The sequence below is a fragment of the Siphateles boraxobius genome, unplaced genomic scaffold (genome assembly GCF_051911475.1).
Source record: "Siphateles boraxobius isolate OS27281-9 unplaced genomic scaffold, OSU_SipBor_1 56, whole genome shotgun sequence".
Classification (NCBI taxonomy): domain Eukaryota; kingdom Metazoa; phylum Chordata; class Actinopteri; order Cypriniformes; family Leuciscidae; genus Siphateles; species Siphateles boraxobius.
Window position 1 is genome coordinate 4,144,425 of NW_027509182.1, and position 23,598 is coordinate 4,168,022.

Sequence of the window (23,598 nt, forward strand, 5' to 3'; positions counted from 1 at the left end):
TCTTTCTAAAACTTCTAAACCCCAAAACATATTTAAAAATCGTACCAACCCCAAACTTTTGAACACTACTGTTTATAGTAACAGTAAGTCCAAGGAACTAAAAAAAGCCACTACATCCGCAAAATGGGCAGAAAATTTATAACCACAATACTTTGCCTTGAATATTAATTTACAGCACAGTAGCTGAAACTGCTTACACCTTCAAAATAATTGTCCAATCAGTGTGCCAGCTCAAGTAACGTTGTCCCAGTACGTTGTCCAGGCAAGCAGTTGTTCATGGGGATTGACTTTGTATGGTGTTTAGCCTGGCACAGTTATCTCAGCCGTATTCACTGTCAGATTCTGTAAAGACTAAACCTCCAATGGGGCTCAGAACCTAAATATGCATGGGTACATCACCTTTTGGGCATCCTAATCTTTGCTGGCATTAAACAGACCAGTGGAATGCTGAGCAACCAGAGACTTCTCTTGATATTGGCAGGTTTGCTGGACCAGACAGTGCATTTTCCAGTGCTCTGAACACAGGGTACCATCAGAACTATTGGGGGCTTGCACTGTAATCCAGTTGGTATTTGAGTGAATTGAAATCTGATAAGCTCTTTAGATAACTACAGTGAGAGATAGTTGGAAGAGGGGACGGGGTACCAAGCAGAGGACAGTGGGAGGGCCGAAGTGAAAGAGGCAAAGGCAGGCAAACAGTTTACATCATTATTCTAGAAAGATCCACAGCTGGCTTGGTGGTGTCGGTGTTGCTCTATTTAAGTGCGCAGGCATAAGAGCCAGCAGTTTTCTGAGTGCTGCTAAGGTCCAGACACAAAATGGACATCGCCATCCAGCATCCATGGTTCCGTCGCTCCTTCTGGCCATCCTTCTTATCCAGCAGAGTCTTTGACCAGCACTTTGGGGAGCCCATCTCTGAGACCGACATGATTCCCTCACTGTATTACCCACGACCTTTCTTTCAGCGCTGGCCAAGCTGGGTAGACAGTGGCCTTTCTGAGGTGAGCTGGAAACCTTCCCTGTCCATTTTTTTGTGACTTTTTTAAAACTTTGTGGTTAATCAAGCTTGTAACATTAGATTTACTGTAGTTGAAAGAATGTGTCTAATTTGTTAAGTCACTATCACAAAATAAATTGGGTGACCAGGACCCTGACGCAAAACGGAGAGGCTTGTATCATTGTACATTTGCATTAACGGCTGACTGTACATTATCCTGGCTGTACGTTTAATAAATCATTTATGGAATATTTTTATTGTGTTAATTTAGGACATAAAGTTCCCCTTATTTGTTATTCTCTGTGTCTATATCTGTTTTTATACAGACAGAGAGGAGCATTATTTAGAAATGTAGCTGGGTTTTTTTAAGCAGAAACTGCGCTATAGCTATTGTTTTCTAAACTATGATCGAGGATATTTTAAACATCTCTTCGATAATGATAGTCTGGCATTGTATCTTTAAAAAAGCACACATTCTGAAGCATAGCTGTTAAATTTTACCGATTAAAAGCAAAACAATATAAAATTGAAATTTAATTTGGCTATTTAGTTAATTATTTATAACTATATGGTTGAATCTCACAAAAACTGACTAGAATTTTTCAGGTCATATTTCACCCTAAATTCAACAAGAAAAATGCTAATTTCTGCATAAAGAAAGTGGATCCTTTATGTAGAATTATTATGATTTTTACATTGGTGACACTGTAATATTGTATTGTGTAAAACAAAATGTCTGAAATGTTCTGAAAAATATAATTTATTTTTTGAACTAATTGGGAACATTAGATTAGCCAAGACAAATTATTAAATTTGTGTCTTTAATTGTTTCCTTAGATGAAAATGGAAAAAGATCGATTCTTACTTAATCTGGATGTCAAACACTTTTCACCAGAGGAGCTGTCAGTGAAAATCAATGGAGATTTCATTGAAATTCGTGCTAAACATGAGGATCGTCAGGTAGAAACTTACTATAGTACATAAACACTGAGCTGCAACACAATACCTAAACCTGTGCCATGTGACGGCTTATTGTTTAAAATCCACATGTCACCACCAAGACCACGGGCCTTGTGCCACAAATAAACATTAAACAGAGTGAAAGATGGACCATTTGTTATGACCCGCTCATAATGATGTTGTGCTCTCCTTTCAGGACGATCACGGTTTTGTCTCCCGAGAATTTATAAGGAAATACCGTGTCCCTGCTGGTGTGGATCCAGCCTCTGTCACTGCTTCCCTGTCTTCAGATGGTGTTCTGATAGTGACAGCCCCACGCAAGCACTCGGACGGCCCAGAGCGCACCATTCCTATCACCCGTGATGACAAGCCCGCCCTGGATGGGTCTCAGAAGAATTAAAGCTGCTAAATCCCTTGTCTTCCCCTGCCCTAATATGCTCCTGCTAAATTATAAGGGAATAACTTATTAGCCCAACATTACTGACAGGCCAAATGGTTATGTTGTCTTTGCTTAGGCAGCTAGAGAAAAACAAACAAACAGATATTAGGCTGAAACTCCATCAACATCAAAACTGTAAACACAGTCTCAAAATGATGAATGCTACTTACAATAAAGTATTGTCTGTTACTGATGCCACCAAACAAAGACGCTTTTGTATATCTTGCAGGCTTGACTGCAAAACAAAGTATTTGAGAGTAGGAGGAGGATTTGTCCTTGGAATTTTTTTATAACAAAGACAAACAGGCAATAATAGGTCTGTGTTAAACTGAGATGACAAAAAAAAAATCATTATGTGTGATTCACCGCACACTGTCATTGTCCTATGTAAAAGGGTGAAAGAAATATTTATTCTGTTAATCAATGTACGTTAAAAATTATTTGTTACATCCAGATATCATAATGGTTTTATTTTTGTTGTTGTTTGAAGTTCATTTTTGATTTAATGAAGGATTTAGGATCAGAGTATACATATAAAGGCCAATTCACACCGCACAGGCAAACACCAACAAACACATTTATTGGGTTTTGTCTGATCAGTGTGTTCAACTTGTTGGCGTCTGATGGGGTTTGTTTTCACCAGACTGAACATGTTCAATCAGCGTTTGTTTGTGAACATGACAGTTATTTTTCATAAAATTCTAAATCCAACTACCAACTTGTTTGTTTGCGTTTGTCTGTACGGTGTGAATGGGCCTCAAGGGGATGTGGGGAAAAAATCTCTTGAAAAGTGACTGTATTTAAATGTTTTGACCTGATTTGTGAGTGTTGAGGCACTTTATGAATGGTTGATGGCCCATTGCTTCACATTTTAAAGGTATTATGTAACTTTTATGAGCTTTGTTGCATTCCCTTTTTGCCAGCAGACTCTCCTCTGTTCTGCTTTAAAAAATAAATTAAAAAATGTATGAGTGATTCTCCGGAGGTTGGAGATTTAGCTGCTCCATGTCAACCTTTCTCGGTCAGTGACAACTAACCTATGCCACTCCCACACCATACATACGTCAAAGAAGCCGGAGGAACTTTTCTCTATTTACGGATATGACACGCATGGGCAAGTGGCGAATGTACGCAATTTCCCGCACAAACCATTTTGGCAGGTCTAAAACAATAGGCTTACCATTAAAAACCATCTTGGCAGGTCTAAAACAATAGGCTTACCATAAAAAAACATCTTGGCAGGTCTAAAACAATAGGCTTAACATAGTGAATCGGGAAAAGACAGAAAAAATGATTTTTTGGAAGAAGGATTGATGATATATTATTTAAATTTTCAACAAGAAATAATTACATACCGGTATTGTAGCCTTAAACTTTCTCATGACAATAGCAGGAGCAGAGCTTTAAAACCCCGGCTCTAATGGGGTTCTAAACCTCTTTATAATAAAAATAAATAAATAAAGATAAAACAATGGTATATAATGTTAAACAGCAAGAATAGAAATTACACTGTGACATGTTGCCAAGAACAGGTGTAAAACTGCAAAAAATTATAGTCCACTGCGCTGAGAATGAAATAACGTTTATTAATGCAAGGTTTTGAAAGCATTGTGTCTAAGGTCAAATGTCTCTTGATTTCCCAAAAAATATTTGAGAATGAGATGTAAGCTGGGTGTTTGTGCATGTGAATATGTGCCAAGAATTTATATTGTTTGCAGTCATTGAGACTATTTGGTTTCTTAGCCATGGTTCACTTATTCAACAATGATAAAGCTGCTAATACCAAACTATATCAGTCATTTTTTGATATGGAAATCTAATATAAGCAGCTCTGACAAGGATGTAGAAAAACGTCTACGGTTACGTATGTAACCCTCGTTCCCTGAGTAGGGAACGGAGACGTTACGTCGGATGACGACGAATGGGGTTTCGCTTAGAAAGCCTATCAACTTCGAGTATTACAAAACGAGCCAATGGCAAAGAAATGCCATGGGTCTGCGGAATTTGCATGGCGTAACTCCGCCCCACCTCGTGGGTATAAAAGGAGGAAGCCGGCAGCAAGCAGATATGTTTCTTCGCTGAGGAGCCAAGACTGAGCTCAGGCGATCCCCGCGGTACAGCGGAAAGTGGCAGGCAGACGTAACGTCTCCGTTCCCTACACAGGGAACGAGGGTTACATACGTAACCGTAGACGTTCCCTTTCGTTGTCACTCCGAGTTACGTCGGATGACGACGAATGGGGTTACCAGTCTAATCACGCCACCTTCTCAGCTGTCTTCCAGTGCCCTGCGTAAATCGAGATCCCTGTCAGCCTGGACAAAAGACTCCATATAACACAGGAATACCAAGGTACACTGGGAAGCATATCCCAAGCTTAGGGGAAGTATGCAATTAATGCCAGCCCGGAGGGGGGGGACTTAGAGAATACACATATGACCCGAAGGAAGCATATGGAAAACACTGGGGTGTCCAGCCGCAGGTGGAATATTTCAACCCCAGGGGTGGCAAGGTGGCTTGCCAAGGGAAAGACACACGCTCAGAGAGGCTTACAGTGGAAATACACATGTGGGGGTCGCTCAGAGGAGGGACCATGCACACGGGAGGCACCTAGCCGACGCACAGGCAATAGACACTGGCGCCGACGTCAGGAGTGCTGGAGGAGCTCAGGGCTTTCGGAGAAGCTCACCTGAGGAAAGTATCGCACGTATCCAGTCCGTGGAGTGGAATGGCGAGCAAGCGAAGACACCTGAGCGGGTCCGGTACTAGCTGGTTGAAGCGAGTACACGAGAGGACACAGGCTCCACTCGGAGATTATAGAATCTGGCGAATGTGTTAGGTGTCGCCCAGCCTGCAGCTCTGCAGATGTCTGTTTAGCGAGGCGCCATGCGCTAGAGCCCAAGAGGACGCCACACTCCGGGTGGAGTGGGCAGTCACACCAAGGGGGCACGGTCGACCTTGCTGCTGGTAAGCCAAAGCAATGGTGTCCACTATCCAGTGAGACAACCTTTGCTTGGAGAGAGCCTTTCCCTTCAGCCTCCCACCATAACAGACAAAGAGCTGGTATGAGGTCCTGAAACACTGCGTTCTGTCTACATAGGCGCGGAGAGCGCGTACTGGACAGAGCAGTGCCAAGGCTGGGTCTGCCTCCTCCGAGGGCAGCGCTTGCAGGTTCACCACCTGGTCCCGAAAGGGAGTGGTAGGAACCTTGGGCACATATCCAGGCCGGGGTCTCAGGATCACGTGAGAGGAAGCCGGCCCAAATTCCAGGCACGCTTCGTCAACGGAGAATGCGTGCAGGTCCCCAACCCTCTTGATGGAGGCCAGTGCAACCAGGAGCGCTGTCTTCATAGACAGGAACTTAAGCTCGACTGATTGCAGGGGCTCAAAGGGAGCACTCTTCAGGGCAGTTAGAACCACTGAGAGGTCCCAAGAGGGAACGAGAGGAGGACGAGGAGGATTTAGTCTCCTCGCTCCTCTCAGGAACCTGATGATCAGGTCGTGCTTCCCTACCGACTTACCTTCGATGAGGTCATGATGTGCGGCAATGGCGGCAACATAGACCTTCAGGGTGGAGGGAGACAGCCTTCGCTCCAGCCCCTGTTGAGGGAAGGAAAGCAAAACACTGATCGAGCATCTCCGGGGGTCTTCTCGGTGAGAAGAGCACCAGTTGACGAAGAGGTTCCACTTCAACGCCTAGACGTGTCTCGTGGACGACGCTCTAGCGGAAGTGATGGTAGCCACCACCGCTGGTGGTAGGGTACTCAAACCTGCCTCGTCCCATCCAGGAGCCACACGTGGAGGTTCCAAAGATCGGGACCAGGGTGCCATAGGGTGCCCCGTCCCTGAGAAAGAAGGTTCTTCCTCAGAGGGATCGGCCAGGGAGGTGCTGTCGCGAGGAGTACTAGTTCGGGGAACCAGGTCCGGTTGGGCCAGTAAGGGGCAACCAGAATGACCTGCTCCTCGTCCTCCCTGACCTTGCGCAAAGTGTGCGCAAGAAGGCTCACTGGGGGAAACGCATACTTGCGGCCCTGCGGCCAGCTGTGCGCCAGAGCATCCGTGCCGAGCGTGCCCTCGGTCAGGGAATAGAACTGGGCGCAATGGGTCGAGTCGTGAGAGGCAAACAGATCTATCTGCGCGTCCCCGAACTGGTCCCAAATCAGCTGAACCGACTGGGGATGGAGTCGCCATTCTCCAGGGAGGGGCTGAAGCCGTGAGAGCTCGTCGGCTGCACAGTTCAGCGCTCCGGGAATGAAGATGGCTCGAAGCGACCTCAGATGCTTCTGACTCCATAGGAGGAGGTGGCGAGCGAGTTGTGACATACGGCGGGAGCGTAGACCACCTTGATGGTTGATGTACGCTACAGTGGCGGTATTGTCTGAGCGGACTAGTACGTGTTGACCCCTGAGCAACGCCCGGAAGCGGTGCAGGGCAAGGCGTACTGCCAACAACTCGAGGCAATTGACATGCCACAGCCGCTGGGGTCCTGTCCAGGAGCCCGCAGCAGCATGTCCATTGCACATGGCGCCCCAGCCCGTGGTGGAGGCATCTGTTGAGACAACAACATGCCGGGAAGCTCGTGCCAGGGGGACACCGGCCCTGAGAAAATCGAGGTTCGACCACGGGGTGAAGAACTGACGGCAGGTCGGAGTAACTGGTACTCGGAACGTGCCGTGTTGCCATGCCCACCTCGGGACTCGGTCGCGAAGCCAAAGCTGAAGCGGTCTCATATGAAGCAATCCGAGCGGCGTGACCGCGGCTGCAGATGCCATATGCCCCAGGAGCCTCTGAAAAAGTTTCAGTGGAACCGCACTCTTGCCCTCGAATTGTCTTAGGCAAGTCAGCAGTGACTGCGCGCGCTCGCTCGTAAGCTGCGCGGACATGGCGACCGAGTCGATGTCCATACCGAGAAAAGAGATCCTCTGCACGGGGCAAAGTTTGCTCTTCTCCCAGTTGACCCGAAGGCCCAGACGGGCTAGGTGCCGGAGCACTAGGTCCCTGTGTTCGCAAACCTGATCTCGAGAGTGAGCTAGGATCAGCCAGTCGTCGATATAACTCAGGATGCGAACCCCTTGCTCTCGAAGGGGAACAAGGGCCGCCTCGACGACCTTCGTGAAGATGCGAGGAGACAGGGCTAGCCCGAAAGGGAGAACCGCGTACTGGTATGCCTGCCCCTCGAAAGCAAACCGGAGGAACGGTCTGTGTCGAGGAAAAATGGAGACATGAAAGTAGGCGTCCTTCAGGTCGATCGCTGCAAACCAATCCTGGGGCCGTATGCATTCGAAAACGCGTTTGGCGGTGAGCATCTTGAACGGCATCCGGTGAAGGGAGCGGTTCAGCACGCGCAAGTCCAGGATTGGCCGTAACCCACCGGTTTTCTTGGGGACAATGAAGTAGGGGCTGTAGAAGCCGGACCTCAACTCGGCTGGAGGGACAGTCTCGATTGCACCCTTCGCCAGCAGGGTGGCAATCTCTGCTCTCATGATAGGGGCATTGCCACCAACCAAAGTGGAGCGGACTCCCCTGAAGCGGGGAGGAGACCGTGCGAACTGAATCGCATAGCCGAGCCTGACGGTACGCACGATCCAGTGGGACAGACGGGGAAGCTCTAGCCAGGCTCCCAGGAACTGAACCAACGGGATCATGCGAGCCACAGGCGTCCCCCCGGAGGGGCAGCGAAGCGGAGTAACTGGCCCAGATGTGGACGGCATAGCGGCCCGGAGAGGGGGCACAGTTAGCAACCGCGCCCTGGCACAGGGGGCCAGGGGAGGACCAGGCTGGTCGTCCCGCGGGGGCCTGCTCTGCCAGGGGTCTGGCGACAGAGGGGGACAGCGGCGAAGCGGTCCGTGGACGGCACGCCATGTCAACCACCTCTGGGACAGAGGGGGACGAGGAGAGCACGGCTTGTGGGCGGCGCTCTGTGACGTCCGAGAACTCTGTGCTCAGAGACGGGAGAATCAGCTCTTTGGAGAATAAGGATTCTTCCCCGGCCCTCCCCGGGGAAAGGAGTGGTCCTGCTACCAACTCCTGGAAAGAAATGAGTCCCATCTCTGAGGAGCCCAACTCAAGAGCGCCGCTTAACCCGGCGTGTAGCGGGGTGCGGGGCTGGAGAGGACTGTGGCGTCCGACCGCGGCCTCCAGAGCCGACCCGGGTGAACGGGCGGGGTGGGAGCCGCGGGGGGGCGCCCTCGGCAGTGGGCAGACCGAGGGATCTGAGCGGACGGCGGGGCCGTCGGGACAGAATCAACCTCAGTCTGCTCCATCGCCGAGGTGCCCGTCTCACGAGCGCCGCTTAACCCGGCGTGTAGCGGGGGGCGGGGCTGGAGAGGGCTGTGGCGTCCGCCCGCGGCCCCCAGAGCCGGCCCGTGAACGGGCGGGGTGGGAGCCGCGGGAGGGCGCCTTCGGCGGTGGGCAGACGAGGGATCTGAGCGGACGGCGGGGCCGTCGGGACAGAATCAACCTCACTCTGCTCATAGGCGGCTGAGAGCTGTTGGGCAAGCCCTCAACCGCACCGCCGAAGAGGCCGACCTGGGATATGGGAATGTCGGACAGACGGGTCCGCGCGACATCCAGCACATCAGACAGGTTCAGCCACAGACTGGTGAGCATCACCTGACCCAGGGAGCGTACGGCCACTTTCGTCGCTCAGAGAGCAAGGTCAGTGGCGGCGCGCAGCTCAGTGAAGAGCCCTGGGTCAGTCCCGCCCTCGTGCAGGTCCATGAGCATCTGGGTCAGGTGGACCAGCAGAATGACCATGGCATGCAGTGAGGCGGCTGCCAGTCCCGTGGCGCTATAGGATCTCGCCACAAGCGTAGACGAAAAACTACAGGCCACGGGCGGGTGCTTAGGATTGCGCCGAGAAGAAGCACTCTGAGGACACATAGCATCGCAACAGAGCGTTCAGCCGGGGGAACCCCAGTGTACCCATGGGCAGCGGCCCCATCGAGGGGAGGAAAGGCGGATGAGATCAGCGAGCGGTCCCGAGAAGACAAGGGGGTCTTCTTGGACTTCGAGATCTCATCATGCACGTCCGGGAAGAGAGGTATTGGGGTTTGCCGTGGACGAGGGTCGGCGGCCTTACCCAAAACCCATCGTCCCAGGAAAGCATGGTCGTCATCTCCGGATCAGACTCAGGCACAGCCGTATGCACACCGGAAGGTGGCAGCTGTGACGAGCCCTCACTTCCAGAAGACTCAAACCCACCTAGTGATGCTGCAACAGACATGGCATCTTCCTCTGTAGCTTCAACTGACACACGCGGGCCACCAGAGGGTAGACTCGCGGGAATCAGCAGTTCACTAGTGGGCACCGTCATTGAAGAGGGGGGCTGGGGACACGGACACATAGTCGGCGCCTAGATCCAGACCGTAACCCTCAGGTCACCCTGGCCACCAGCCGAAGATCGGGGGGTGGATGAGGGGACTCTCACTCTTGCGAGTTCACCGAGTCTCGACCTATATATGACGCGATGATCACGTTCCCAGCGAGAACATGAGTCACCCACGAGCGCTGTTCAAGCATGATCAAAGCCCAAACACACTAGACAGCGCTCGTGCCCATCAGAGTCCGATACCAGTCCGCTGCAACCAGAAATGCACGGGCGAGCCGTCTTTAAAAAGACGTGCCACGTGTAAGCTCTTTTAGTGAGAGAAAACTCAAGTGTTGAAGCACCCGGGGAGAAACGCACCGACTGGCAGACCACTGCAACAGATCAGCAGGAAGCACGCTCTCGCCGTAGATCGCCGTCACACCAACACTCGAGGTACTCGTTTGTAAAGCTGACAATTCAGAGATGGCTTGTGGAGAGAAGAATACACTTGGCTCCGAAGCGAAAACATATCTGCTTGCTGCCGGCTTCCTCCTTTTATACCCACGAGGTGGGGCGGAGTTACGCCATGCAAATTCCGCAGACCCATGGCATTTCTTTGCCATTGGCTCGTTTTGTAATACTCGAAGTTGATAGGCTTTCTAAGCGAAACCCCATTCGTCGTCATCCGACGTAACTCGGAGTGACAACGAAAGGGAACATATTTTTTTCCTCATATTTATATCACTCCTCCTCAATAAAGCAAATGCCTAAACTACTGTATTATCCCCATTAGGAGATATAATTGAGAAGGAGCTTTGCACATGGCTTTGTACTGTATACTGCTCACATTCCTTATTAATCACAGCTAACACACTGAATTAACTTATTAACATTATGAAATATTAATTAATAAATATCATGGACTTTGGTCAAAACCAGTGTGACTTCACTTATTTTTTTCGAAATGATTATTTTAAACAAACTATATGACAAAATATTAGGAGTAATCTGGGGTTTTCAACCCCCAATCCTGATAATAATGATATATAGAGAGTACAGCTGATCTATAATTCAGTGGAAGCAAATGCCATATGCACCAAATTGCTGAATTAAACACTTGAGATTTATAGAATTCACTCAAATATTTTTAAAAAAAGAAAAGAAGATTCATTGATAAGCATAATCTTGGTAGACTTTGGAAATGATATGAGAAAGAAACAAAAATTATCATGACTGGTCATCTTTTTTACACCGTTACCACAGTTATAGGTCAATGTCAATAACCTCATGATCAAATATTGAGAATTTACCAGTCTGGCAGTTATTTGATATGCCACTAAAAATACAGCATGTTTGAAATTTTAAACTCATTTTAAACTCAAAGGTGCTTGTTGAAATTATTGACTTTTCACCGGATGAATTGAGGTGAACAAGCAAGTGCAATATAATTAAGAAGCAAAAAAAATCTAACCTCAAAATGATGGAACATTAATCATCATGGGTTATGTATAACATGATAATACATGAAAATACAACAAATCAATACTTGACTATGGATCACTCACAGAAGTCAGTGATATTGAAGCCGATTTAATTTTGTGAGCAGGATTCCTCCGCCAAAGGCTTCAGTTTGTCTCTGTTATACATCTCTGCCTTTTGTTCTCTATGTTGAGGGCCTGTGAAGTCCAGTCTGTAGCAGGAGTTTGGCACACACTTAGTGTGTGGAGGGTTCAGTTCTGGTTTGTGGCATTTTAAGCAAACAACCACTTGCTTTTGAAAGTAAAGGCTTTTATCCATCATGACGTAGAGAATATGAATTGCACACTTAAATGCCTTGCTCAATTGCACAATAGTAATATAGCAGGATAAAATGTACAAAAATGAAAGAGAAGAAATATTTGCTCTTTTTTTTGTTCACGCCATAATTGCTCGCTTTGAGTGGACATTTTTCTTATAGGAAAACCTTGTATGTGGTCTCTGTAGTTCTCCAGGTGGGATGAATATATCTGCAGGTTCAGCTGAGGTCTGCGTATTTGCACTAGTTGTTTTGAAGTCTATTGTTGCATACTCTGTGTTGTGGTAGTTTGGAGTCTGTCTCAGTTTTCCCCTGCTGATTGCATTTTCAGACTGTAGGACTTGGACGTCTGCGTAGTGTAAACCATCTTCATTCTGCTTGCGTTTCTTATTCACCTGGGCATACTGTGGTTCAGCTGACACACAGTCATACACATGAACATCAACACGGGCCTGCTATGAAAAAAAAGCTGTTGTCACAAAAACATTTACATATATTCGGATAAAAGTAACATTTTGCAGCATCCAGTTTAACCAACACACCTGATGGGGAGGAACCACAGATGGACCTGTTGCAAAGATGTAAATGGCAATCAACATCACAACATCTGGATAATCAAGTCTTGATCATCAAAGTGTCCTTTTTTTATTCTACAAACCCAAATAAAAAAAGTTTTGTAAAATGCAATACAAAGAAGAGCCTGTGATTTTTTAAGCAGTGACGAAAAAATACGAAAGCCATCCGTCATTTTGACAGATTGCACTGAGGGTGATCTGTTGTGAGCTGACACTGTAATTCTCAATCCTGACCACTTGGTGGCGTGTGCACTCTTGCTGACTATTAAGTTAATGGTCAAGAATGGCTTAAAAGGATAGTTCACCCAAAAATGAAAATTAGCCCATGATTTACTCACCCTCAAGTCATCCTAGGTGTATATGACATTCTTCTTTCAGACGAATACAATCAGAGTTATATTAAAAAAGGTCCTGGCTCTTCCAAGCTTTATAATAGCAGTGAATGTCCATATATTTTTTGAAGTCCATCAAAGTCCATCCATCCATGATAAAAATGCTCCACACGGTTCTGAGGGGTTAATAAATGCCTTTGACAGTGACAGTGGGGACTTCGTGACAGACGGGTAATAATAGATTATGACGGAATTTTTACAATGATGGACAATGCGGAAGCAGGATTGCCTGGTCTGTGCAGCAAAAGTAGCCTAATGGCCAGTCAAAAGTAGCCCAAGGTGTTGGAAAGCCTTGAAATGACGAATGAAGACCAGGAGTCAGAGATACAATCAATTGAACACAATTTTACTGAAGAATAGTTTGCAGTTTTATAACCAGAAGTCAGCTTCAACACTCAAAAGAACTTCGGAGGCCGCTCTTTTACATTCTCAAAACAACAGCAATTACACTCTAACACGTCACGTCACAAAGGAAACACACACACACACACACACACGCGCACACGCGCACACACACACAGCTTCTTCAAGGTTGGAGTTGGTCGAGCTCTATATGTCACAGTGTCTGGTTATTCCCTGGGTTAAACACTAGAGGTCCTCAGTTTTCACGGTGTCTATGCATTCTCCATAGACAGTAAAAGAAATGGACACAGCGACCCCGTTGATTTCAACGGAGAGAGTTGAAGCCGAACATGGGCACTCACTTCCTGATAGCCAAGCGTTCTGCGCAGGCTAAAACTGAGCTTGATGACGTAGATGTCACGTGAGCAACCCGACTGACAGTTGTAAATCTTCTAGTAGCTGTGCCAAGACAAATCTGAATCACCCATAGACAGTCACCCAACGTTAATCGTGCACAGAGACGGTGAAGCGCGACCTGCAGCAACTTTTGGTAAGTATTCTGATTAATTATTTTGTCATTTTGCTTAATATTTATTTATTTAAAATTTAACGTCAGTACGCCTGCGAGACTGTGCGAGCTTCTCCTCCTGTCTATACGGTAATGTCTCTATTGTGCGACATGAAGTCGCGTGGTTATGACGCAATTTTTAGCCTATTTTTACAAGAATGGCTTCTACGGGGCCATAACGTAAGATACAAAGTAATGGAGCCTTTTATACATTGTCGTGTTTCTTTAGAAATAAATAATGGACAAATGAAGTCTTTGGACGCCTCAGATGTAAAGTTATTCGCTGTCAAAGTGACGCCAAAATGAATGGGAGTCAATGGGATGCTAACAGCATAGCCAGCTACAATGGCGGCCCCCGGAGGCAGCTTCAACTTCCGCCTGATGGATTACCCCCTTGGCATTCTCACTACACTTCCCATGATCCTGTCTGTCACTGATTGTTCATTGCATTACAGCTGTTTCTCGTCACCTTGTTTGCACTTGTGTATATATACCCTGTCTGTTTCAGTGTTTGTCACGGAGTCCTTGTATATTGTCCCCACACTTCCGTGGTCTTTTCGAGCCTATTTCTAGTGTTTGTCTTTTATGTTTTTTTATTGCCTTTTCGGAATTTGACCTTTGCTTGGACTGGTAGTGAGTACGGATTACCCTTTTAAAATAAACTGCTTTTTGGATCTCTATTCCCCGTGTGTGCGTGTCGTGACACTATAGCTCTGACCATGAAACTTTCCCAAAAAGATACTTACAGTAAGATGTACTTTCTCTCAATAAGAGGTTCAGACAATATTTGTCATTATTCTGTAGTGATTCAAGATGGAATGTAAAATAAATGATTTTACTATAAGAATTGTTACGTAGGCAACAGGCCTGAGTGACTTACAGTTTTTTACAATCCCTATGACAATTTTTTCAATGCTTTGTCCCATGTGATCACGTATATTGGCAAGTGGTCTCTCACCTGTCCCCTTTCTACCTCTGGCACAAGTCTTTCGTGCAGGTTTTCTAAAAACAGGAGAAGGCGGTTGGTGTTGTAGGGGCCAATCTCACGTTTATGCAGGAGTGCACCACCATTGGAGATTGCAGCGCACATGGAGATGTTTGCTCCTCTCTGGCCCGGCACAGTAACTGTGGCCCTTTTGACAATTATGTTTCTTCCATGCCAGCGTAGATCATTACATGTGCTTAATTGGCCTCCAACTCCATTACTTTCTGAAAGTAATCAGACACAGTGCATGTAAATGCTTTGTATATCTACTGTATGTCCTAATGTACTCCAAGTTTATAGAGTAGTTTACTGAAAAACACACAATGTATAGTACAGTAATGATTGTATTGCATAACCTTACCTGGACGTATTGGTGACGGAGTTCTTTGATCCGCTCAGTGTTTCTTTGAAAGGGAACTTTGTATAATTGTTTCAACTCCCTTGTCCTGTTACACGTCTTCCTCTACCTAGTGCAGACATTTTTCTGTCTTTCTTTTGTTGCTCTATATTGTTCCCTTCCACAAAAGATCAGCCCAAAAGTTCCTCTTTTACTTTATACCATATGGTCATGCGACTGAAAGAACCTAAACACCTGAGTGTGTTTCCTAGATGGGAATCAGCTGTGATTTATATATTTTTTGGATAATTCAATCTGCTGTTTCTCAGTAACAAAAGAAAAAAATACAGGGCTTACACAGACGGATGTAGTGCTAACTGTGTTAAGAGTTTAGGAAATTTGTTAAAAGTATTGAAAAAATTGTCATAGCGATTGTAAAAAACTGTAAGTGACCTAGGCTGTCAGGGTCAGAAGAGTGAATATAAGTTTTAACAGGTGTTGGGTGCTTTTCTCACATGTAATTTTATAAATAAATCTCATAAGCTTCAATAATAAGTCATTCAAATCATTTGATATTTAGAAGGATAATTATTGATTTATAACTTGATTAACAAGCACTCAAAGGACATACATTGAAGCGGCAGTGAATTCAAGAATCCATCCCTTCACCTTGATGCAGCATCAGACTGTTTTAAGTGACAATGGGTTTTCCATGTGGCTGTATTTAACAGAATAAAATGACGTATGCAATGCCATCTCTGAGCTCAAAGGTCTAGCACATTCATCGGAGGTCTCCTGCCTCTCCCCACATGGACTGAGATTTCTCTGGATTCCCTTAATCTTTTCACAATATTATGTAGAAGGTGAAAGACCTAAATTCTTTGCAATCTTGCAATTACAAATGTGATTTTTGAATTGTTTGACAATTCTCTCTTGATATTTGGTACCAAGTGATGATGAACCATGATGACCCAAGACTGAGATCACAATATCCTCAGCTATTACCAATTCACCTGTGGACTGTTTCAAAAGAGTTTAAGTTGGAAATTCTATAAGCTTTTCACTTTTGTTTTGCCTCTTTCTCAACCTTTTTGGAGTGTGCTGCAGCCATCAAAATCTAAATTTGTTTATTTACAAAATAAGTTGGTCAGTGAAAACTTTGTAAGAAAATTTGTAAGGTTAAAGAGAATTAACAAATCACATATTCTTGATTTTATTTTTGATTTTAAGTTTACCATAAATAATTGTCTGTACACTTAAACCATATTTCAAAGACAAAAGAACTCTACCTCTCATTCCAGCCTGACGATCTGACGGTAGCTGCTCGCATCTTAGCCTGCCTGACAGACATGGGTGGATGAAGGACCACCACCTTCAACTAAACCTTGCGAAGACAGAGCTACATGTGGTCCCGGCCAACCCATCACTTCATCACAATTTCCTCATTCAGTTAGGCTTGTCATCCATAACTCCATCAAGGTCAGCCAGGAACCTCGGCGTTGTAATTAATTCATGCCAAGAGTTCAAAAGATAACAACCATTCAAGTTTTTTGAAAAAAAAGGTCTGAAAATGTTTTAAATATAAATAAAAAAATAATAGTTTCACCATTTGTGATGTGGCAGCGAGCTATAACGCACATACGTGTTCTTTTTATGTGTTTGTTAGAGGTTGAATTCATATCAAAATTTGCCAAACTTCCCATACTACTTCCCAAACTAGATTCCCACAGTATATAGGACATCCACATTCAAAACAGCTGGCACTGATCAGCCCATCAGCCACACTAATAAGCCGCGCTGATGAGCCGCGCCCACTCACACAACACTCACACACATAGCGAGGGAGAGTCAGTGAAACCATAAATCGTGACAGGGCACTATTTGAGGGAACAGCCATTTGGGTGTCCGAAACCATTGTTATTGAGTGCACTAATTCAATCTCACATTAAATCCTACTACTGGAACTGTGTTCTAGAAGTAAATTTGATATTGATATGAGGGTAGGTAGGCAGGGATAGATTCAGACGCATGAGTTATGTAAGTACTACATACAACAATGCAACAATAATAAAACAATGCATTGACATTTACTTTTTACCTGTTGATAATTACTTTTAATAACGAGTACTGCTGTACTTCAGTAAAAATCAGTCTTTACAACTTTTACTTGTAACAGAGTAATATTTGACTAGTAGTATCACTTTTACTTAAGGCAGTTGTGTACTTTGTCCACCTATGTTCTTCTGTAATGCAGCCTTATTGACCATAAGAGACTTCTTTCAAAAACATTAACATTTTTTAATTATTCCAAACTTTTCACCAGTATTGTATTTACAGACTCAGAACTATCTGCAGACTTTATCTGCACTAATTTAGCTGAAATTTTGGGGAATGCAAACTGTGAGAGAAAAAAACAGAGAGAACTTCTAATGACTCAAAATATCCACTTTTTTTTTATAAACAAACACGCAAAATGTTGGGCTTCCCAACTCCAAAGACGTTTCTATGGCGTCTTTCCATGTGTTGGATTCCATGTGGGCCTGCTTCTATCAGTCTACTTCATTAACTTTTGCTCTCCTTGTTGTCCACTTTAATCTTAAGCTGGTTGATTTTAGGCTCCAGGGGCCTGTTTCAGAAAGGAGGTTAAGTGAAAACTCTGAGTATGTTAACCCTGAAATGAGGGAAACTCTGGGTTTTCTGTTTCAGAATGGGAGGTAAGTCAAACCTGAGAAAGCAGGGTAAGTCAAGCCTGTTTCTGAAAGAGAGGTAACTTATACTCAGAGTCAGTTACCATGGTAACTTACTCTGTGAACCTAACCTGGTCAGGAGCAGGTTTACTTCCGTAAACCCAGAGTTTATTTCGGTCTCCTCCCCTTTTTTAAAGAGGAAGCGGTGTTTAAAGACCTCATTCATTCTTTCGGTACATTTATTCATTGCTGTTTTTTCCCCCAATTTTTGTAATAAGATGAAGTCTATATAACTTCTTAACTGGCAACTGAAAATACAGTAGATTAGAGTTACATCATGTAGTTCTAAACAAATTCTACAGAATTAAACTGTGGCAGTCACTGAAAATCACTGAACTGTGTTCATCTGTGCACCAGAAGTTGATGGACCTTCCTCCTACTGTTCTTCCACACTCTGGAGATGGGGGAGAGATAAGAATATCCATTTATACTTAGATATAAACTTAGATTCTATAGGCTACTCCACATAAATAATGTGAAGAAATGTGAATGTGTAGACTGTTTGATGTTTAGACACATAATATTAACATTTCCTCTGTAGGCCTCTCTGTGGCAGCAGAAACTGTTTCTTCATTCCCATCGTGCTGTGAAGATGAGCATTTGGTTGAGCACATTTTATAATACTATTTGTCATAATTTCTGGTGTATTGAGTAGGCTACTTCCAACTGTCTGGGGTTCTGTTGGGACAGGAGGCTCCAAAAGACAGATATTACCATCAGAATCTGTTGGGAGCAACAAAAAACCCAACCCAAAGTAAAATATATGGAAATATCAAAAACATCCTATATAAAAAATAACACATATGTAGACCTCTTACATGAAGGCACTTGAATCTTCGGGAGTGACTGGCTCTGATGAAGTCCCTCCAGGAATTCCCTCAGCCATTGGCCTTCCAGCATTCAGGCTCAGGGCCATCTCCATCTCCTCTGCATCTCCATCTCCATCTCCTCTGCATCTCCATCTCCATCTCCTCTGCATCTCCATCTCTTCTGCATCTCCATCTCCTCTGCATCTTCATCTCCATCTTTGCGAGCCTCTTCCTTCTTTCTGTTGGCTGAGTAGAAGTCAAATGAGAATGAACATTTAATTGTGTTAATTAGACCTATGTCAAAAATGCTAATGCACTGCTAGACACTGGATGCTATTTAGTTATTGAATATGTCAAATGTTTGTAAAGTCAGGTAGCCTACATCCATGATATGCTCAAGCCTTACCTGATTGAATTATGTTTTTATATTTCATTTTCAGCTGCTGCCATGTTCTTTTAATGCCTGCAGGATTGCACCTACATGAAAATTAAAATTAGGTTGAATAACATACTGTTCTTCCAGTTTCACCTCTGATATTATAACAGTTGGGTAAGTTACTCTAAAATAGTTATTAATTACTAACTACAAATGACATATTCAACAGTGTAATTAGATTAATGTAATAATTACTATCTCCAGAAAGTATTGGTCTACTTATTACTAATTACTTTATAAATCCCATATCAACCTCAACCACTTGAACAATACAAAAAGAGACAATAAACTGCACTTTTAATGCTTTCAAATTAACAATATACAATTGCATGAATTATTCTTGAATTGACTAAAGTGTGTAGAGAGAGAAGGTTACATTAAAAATATACCTTTAAAAAAATCAATGAAGCGCAGATATTATGAGTCACCATGGTAACAACCCAACACAAAAAGAGTTGTGGCCCGACAAAAAGAGGTGTGGCGCGACAAAAAGAGGTAAAAATATACCTTTAAAAAATGTTATGTTAAATCCACTATTGTTTTATACAGAATTGTTCTATAGTCTATGCAGTATTTAATGCAATGACATCATATTTTACTTTATATTACAGAAGATTTAAGAGTAATCCCTTACAGTATTTTACAGTATAAATTACAGTATTTAGATTACTTGGTAATTACACCCAACACTGTATAACAGTAATTAAAATGTAAACTTACGCATTGCAACTATTTTCTCCCAAACTAACTATCTCGCTCGCCGCTGCTGCCCTGTTGCTTAAAAAAAAATGTTTGCGTACTGCTGGTGAGAAATATGCAGACCTCTTTTTGTGTGGCGCTGTTACCATGGTGACTCATAATATCTGCGCTCCATTGATAATGGCTTTTTATAGTTGTGGTGCACGCGCTTAACTCAGAGTCAATCAACTTAGAGTTGATTGAACTTACTCATTTCAGCTGTTCTGAAACCGAAAACTCAGAGTTTCCCATCTCAGGGTAAGTCAACTCAGAGTTCAAGTTTTAACTCAGAGTTGGTTGAACCTCCTTATTGAAACAGGCCCCAGGTCCTCAGTTATTCGTGGTGCCTGGATACACATTATCCCTTCATATGAGATAGACACTTGCACCAGCAGTGGATCCACACCCAGTGGCAAGATATATGTGCGGGTAAACTCACGACTCACAAAGCCATGCTGGTCCATTCGCTGAGCGTGACGTCCAGTCACCTCCAACAGGTTGTCCAAAGTTCGCACACTGATCTCATCTGGTGTTTACTGGCACACGTCCAGCAAAACTCGAAACCAGTCATCTTCACTGTCTACCTGAGAGAAGCCCCTCTCGAGCTGCTTGTTAATGCGGGGACGAATATAGTAACCGTGGTATAGGACAGGGGCCAACAGGGCCTTGGGACACAGTGCTGAGAGGGTCAGAAGGGAAAAAAATGATCATAACCATAATAATACTCTCACAATGCATCCACTGACATGTAATTTGTCTCTGCACAATGCTGTATGACACAACACAATCACAGCCAATCTGAACATAATACCTATCCTACGTTCCATTCAACTTGGTATATCAGAATTTTCTCCTTCCTGCTTGGAAAAGTGCAAGTGAATGCCAAATAAAGTCGGACTTTGAAACTTTGAAAGGTCATGCATCCATATGATGATACAAAAATCAAGTGCCAAGTTCTTGTCACGGTTCATGAATTCACTGACTCTTTCACGCACTGTGTTTGTGTGTGTGTGTGGGCGTGGTCGCTGATCAGCCACTGATGATCATCAGTGCTAGCTGATTCTGATCAGCAGCCTCTATTTAAGCTAATGGTCTTTTGTCTTGTGTTTGTCAGATCATTGTTGGATGTTTCCCCATGCTGTGTTGGTGTTGGTCTTTGTCGTGTGCTACCTGTTCCCGTTGGATTATTCACTGGTTTCTGTCTGTCTGCCTGCCGTCTTCCGGAGGATTACTATTCATTTCTCATCATTCCTCGGACGATCGGGTTGCCCGTCTGCTCCCTGCGCTACCACAGAGACTGTGCCTGCTACTGCACTCATCTGACCATCTTCCTGTATTATCATCAATAAACCTCATTTCTCTGACTTGCATCTTCTGTCATCTGTATCGTAACAAAACGATCTGACCATCATGGATGCAGCGAGAACACCAGAGCTGGCTGAATTTCTGTCTCGCAACATCGCTCGGATGGACCAGCAGGAAGAGAATTTATCACTGACTGGTTGCACTGTACAAGCCTTGGTAGCGCAGGTGTCCGAGCTCACCCAGCAGATTCAACACCTAGCGACTCCCACTGCGCCACCCCCGCCGCCGGTTCCCCCCCACTCTTCCTATATCCAGTCGTCAATTAGAGCCACGTTTACCTACTCCAGAGAGTTATTCGGGTGAGCCAAGATTTTGTAGAGCATTCCTGACCAAATGTTCCATGTTCTTTGCTCTCCAACCCCAGACTTTTTTTCTCTGAACAAGCCAAGCTGGCTTTCGTACTCTCGCTGTTATCAGGGCGTGCGGCTCTGTGGGGAACGGCGGTGTGGGAGAACCAACATCCGTGCTGTTCCTCGTTCCAGACACTCTTGGAGGAGGTGAAAAGGGTGTTCGATCGGGCGATTGTGGGAAGAGAAGCGGCACGTCAACTCGCTGATCTATGCCAGGATAACCGATCTGTCACGATTACTCCATCGAGTTTCGCACCCTTGCCGCAGAGTGTCACTGGAACGAGGAAGTGCAGTGGGACATGTTCCTGCATGGGCTGGCTAACCGTATCCAGAAGGAGATCTATACCCTGGACCTTCCGAAGGATCTTAATGGACTCGTTGAGCTGGCTCTGCAAGTGAATGCTCGCCTTCAGTGGTTGGAGCAGCATACCCGCATGACCCTGGTTCCTGGAACCTTCGGACCTCCCCAAGCCAGTGGCGGTGATACGGTCAGCCCAGCTTTCGATCACGAGCCCATGCAGGTGGGTAGAGCTCGGCTCTCCCGGGAGGAGAGAGAGAGAGACGGTGAATGGGGTGGATTGGAATCCACTGCTGCTTCAATGCATATGTAATGAATTATTATAATTAAGGTATTAATCAATTTTTCCTTCTAAATATCAAATGAGTTGAATGACTTCTCTAGAGATTTTACTTTGTTATAAAAGTTACCAGTGTGATTACTGAAATGTTCTTTTCATGTATTCTTTAATGTCTGTATTTGATATCTGAATGCAGTAACAGTACTTGCTTATTTAACCCAGCTTCCAGAAATGAAATAGGGACTTGTTTTGTGTTTGAGAATGGTCATCAATGTGTTAAAACATATAGGGGTCATTGAAGCCAATAGTTTAAGGCACCATTTCTTTGTTAAAGCCTTACTTTCCAGTTAGACTAAAGTTTAGCTATTCTTGAGAGAAAAAAACGCATTATCTTGATGTTTTGAGAGGACTCTCCCTATAGTTAGAGCCTGGCCAAATCCAACCTTGGAAAAGCTGTGTGTCGGTGTGTGTGTGTTAGTCGTCTTGGTTACAGGTTAAGGAACCACTGGCAATTTTGGAGATTGACTGACTGAGTTGTTGTTCTGGAAATGCTGGCGCCCAGCAACCCAAATCTGCGACCTGGAAGGTCATGACGTGCCTAACTTCAGCTGCATAATCGATGGAGATATGCTTCAGTCTATCTGTATATGTGTGGAAAATTACTGTTTATTTATTTCATAGCCAATGAGAAACATTCATCCTGTAAGCAATGACGTAGCTTAGACCTTGGAAATGGTATAACTGCTGTGATTTTTGTAACTGTAAGCGGGGTGGCCTACGAACTCCTGTGTGTGTCTTGAAGCTGACTTCTGCTGATGAAACTGCAAACTATCTTCAGTAAAACTTTTCTTTAATATTTTATAATTCAGACTCCGGGTCTTCATTCTTCATATCTCGTTCTGGGTCTTTGACTGTATATCCCTTACAACGGAGATCCCGGGGACTATGTCTCTACTGCGGCGGAGCTAGCCACTTCCTCAACCCCTGCCCTGTAAAAGATCAGGCTCGGCAGTAAGCAGGAGGCTATTGTTGGGCAGTATCTCCACTCACAAGACCTCCTCTACTCTCCTTCCAGTGAGGCTGCAATGGGCAACCCGATTCCACCACTGTCAAGCCCTTCTGGACTCTGGAGTGGAAATTTCATGGACTTGACTTGACTTTGAAAAAGATTTCTGTCAACGCACTTAACGGTCAAAAACTGCCCACCATTACACTCACCACCGATCAACTGAAACTCATCACATCAGGCAACCACACGGAAGAACTCTCTTTTCTACTCCTTGATTCCCCCCACATTCCCGTTGTCCTCGGTCACCCCTGGCTCACACAGCATAATCCCAGTGTTGACTGGGGTCATAATTCCATTTCCGCCAGGAGTAATAAATGTTATGCGTCTTGTTTAGTGTCTGTCTGTTCTTCGTGTCCAGTTCTGTTTTGCAAGAGGAGTCGGTGAATTTGTCAAGCGTGCCCACGGAGTACCTCGACCTGAAGGAAGTGTTCAGTAAGTCTCGGGCTGCTTCTCTTCCTCCGCTTTGTCCCTATGACTGTGCTATAGATCTTATGCCAGGAGTGTCTCCTAAGGGCAAGTTATACTCACTTTCAGTGCCTGAGAGGGAAGCCATGGAGAAATAAATATCTGATTCTCTAGCATCCGAGTTCATTCGCCCTTCCTCTTCTTCAGCGGGGCGTTCTTTTTTGTTGGTAAGAAGGATGGGTCTCTGCGACCGTGTATTGATTCATTTGCAGGGTAAAACGGTCGTTTTGACCGTAGTGGACCGGTTCTCGAAGGTGGCTCATTTCATTCCCTTGCAAAAATTATCCTCTGCCAATGAGACAGCGTTGACTGTCATAGATCATGTCTTTCATTTACATGGCCTTC

General features: G+C 44.8%; 2 protein-coding genes across 3 annotated transcripts in view; one reads left to right on the top strand and one right to left on the bottom strand.

The window, feature by feature from the left end:
- The first annotated feature begins 268 nt into the window (after positions 1–268).
- LOC143714960 (alpha-crystallin B chain-like) lies at positions 269–16,034 on the top strand. Of its 2 annotated transcripts, XM_077206499.1 has the most exons (4): positions 651–1,001; positions 1,835–1,957; positions 2,154–2,359; positions 16,004–16,034. In XM_077206499.1, exons 1-3 carry the CDS (start codon positions 819–821, stop codon positions 2,355–2,357), a joined length of 510 nt encoding a protein of 169 aa, XP_077062614.1. In that variant the 5' UTR covers positions 651–818; the 3' UTR covers positions 2,358–2,359; positions 16,004–16,034. The 2 variants fall into 2 exon arrangements, with proteins under 2 accessions (XP_077062613.1, XP_077062614.1); XM_077206498.1 differs by lacking the exon at positions 16,004–16,034 and having other exon boundaries at positions 269–1,001; positions 2,154–3,371.
- Positions 11,225–23,598, bottom strand: part of cfap68 (cilia and flagella associated protein 68) — a 42,170-nt gene continuing 29,796 nt past the window's right edge. The window contains exon 5 of the mRNA XM_077206503.1: positions 11,225–11,349. Within this exon, the coding sequence (XP_077062618.1) occupies positions 11,342–11,349 (8 nt within the window). The 3' untranslated portion in view covers positions 11,225–11,341. The remainder of the gene's footprint in view (positions 11,350–23,598) is intronic.

What these genes read in the sequence shown, in the direction of transcription:
- LOC143714960 (XM_077206498.1), top strand. Translation starts at nt 819, where the DNA reads ATGGACATCGCCATCCAGCATCCATGGTTCCGTCGCTCCTTCTGGCCA. An exon ending in TAGACAGTGGCCTTTCTGAG is followed by an intron (nt 1,002 to 1,834) that starts GTGAGCTGGAAA and finishes TTGTTTCCTTAG; the next exon opens with ATGAAAATGGAAAAAGATCG. An exon ending in CTAAACATGAGGATCGTCAG is followed by an intron (nt 1,958 to 2,153) that starts GTAGAAACTTAC and finishes CTCTCCTTTCAG; the next exon opens with GACGATCACGGTTTTGTCTC.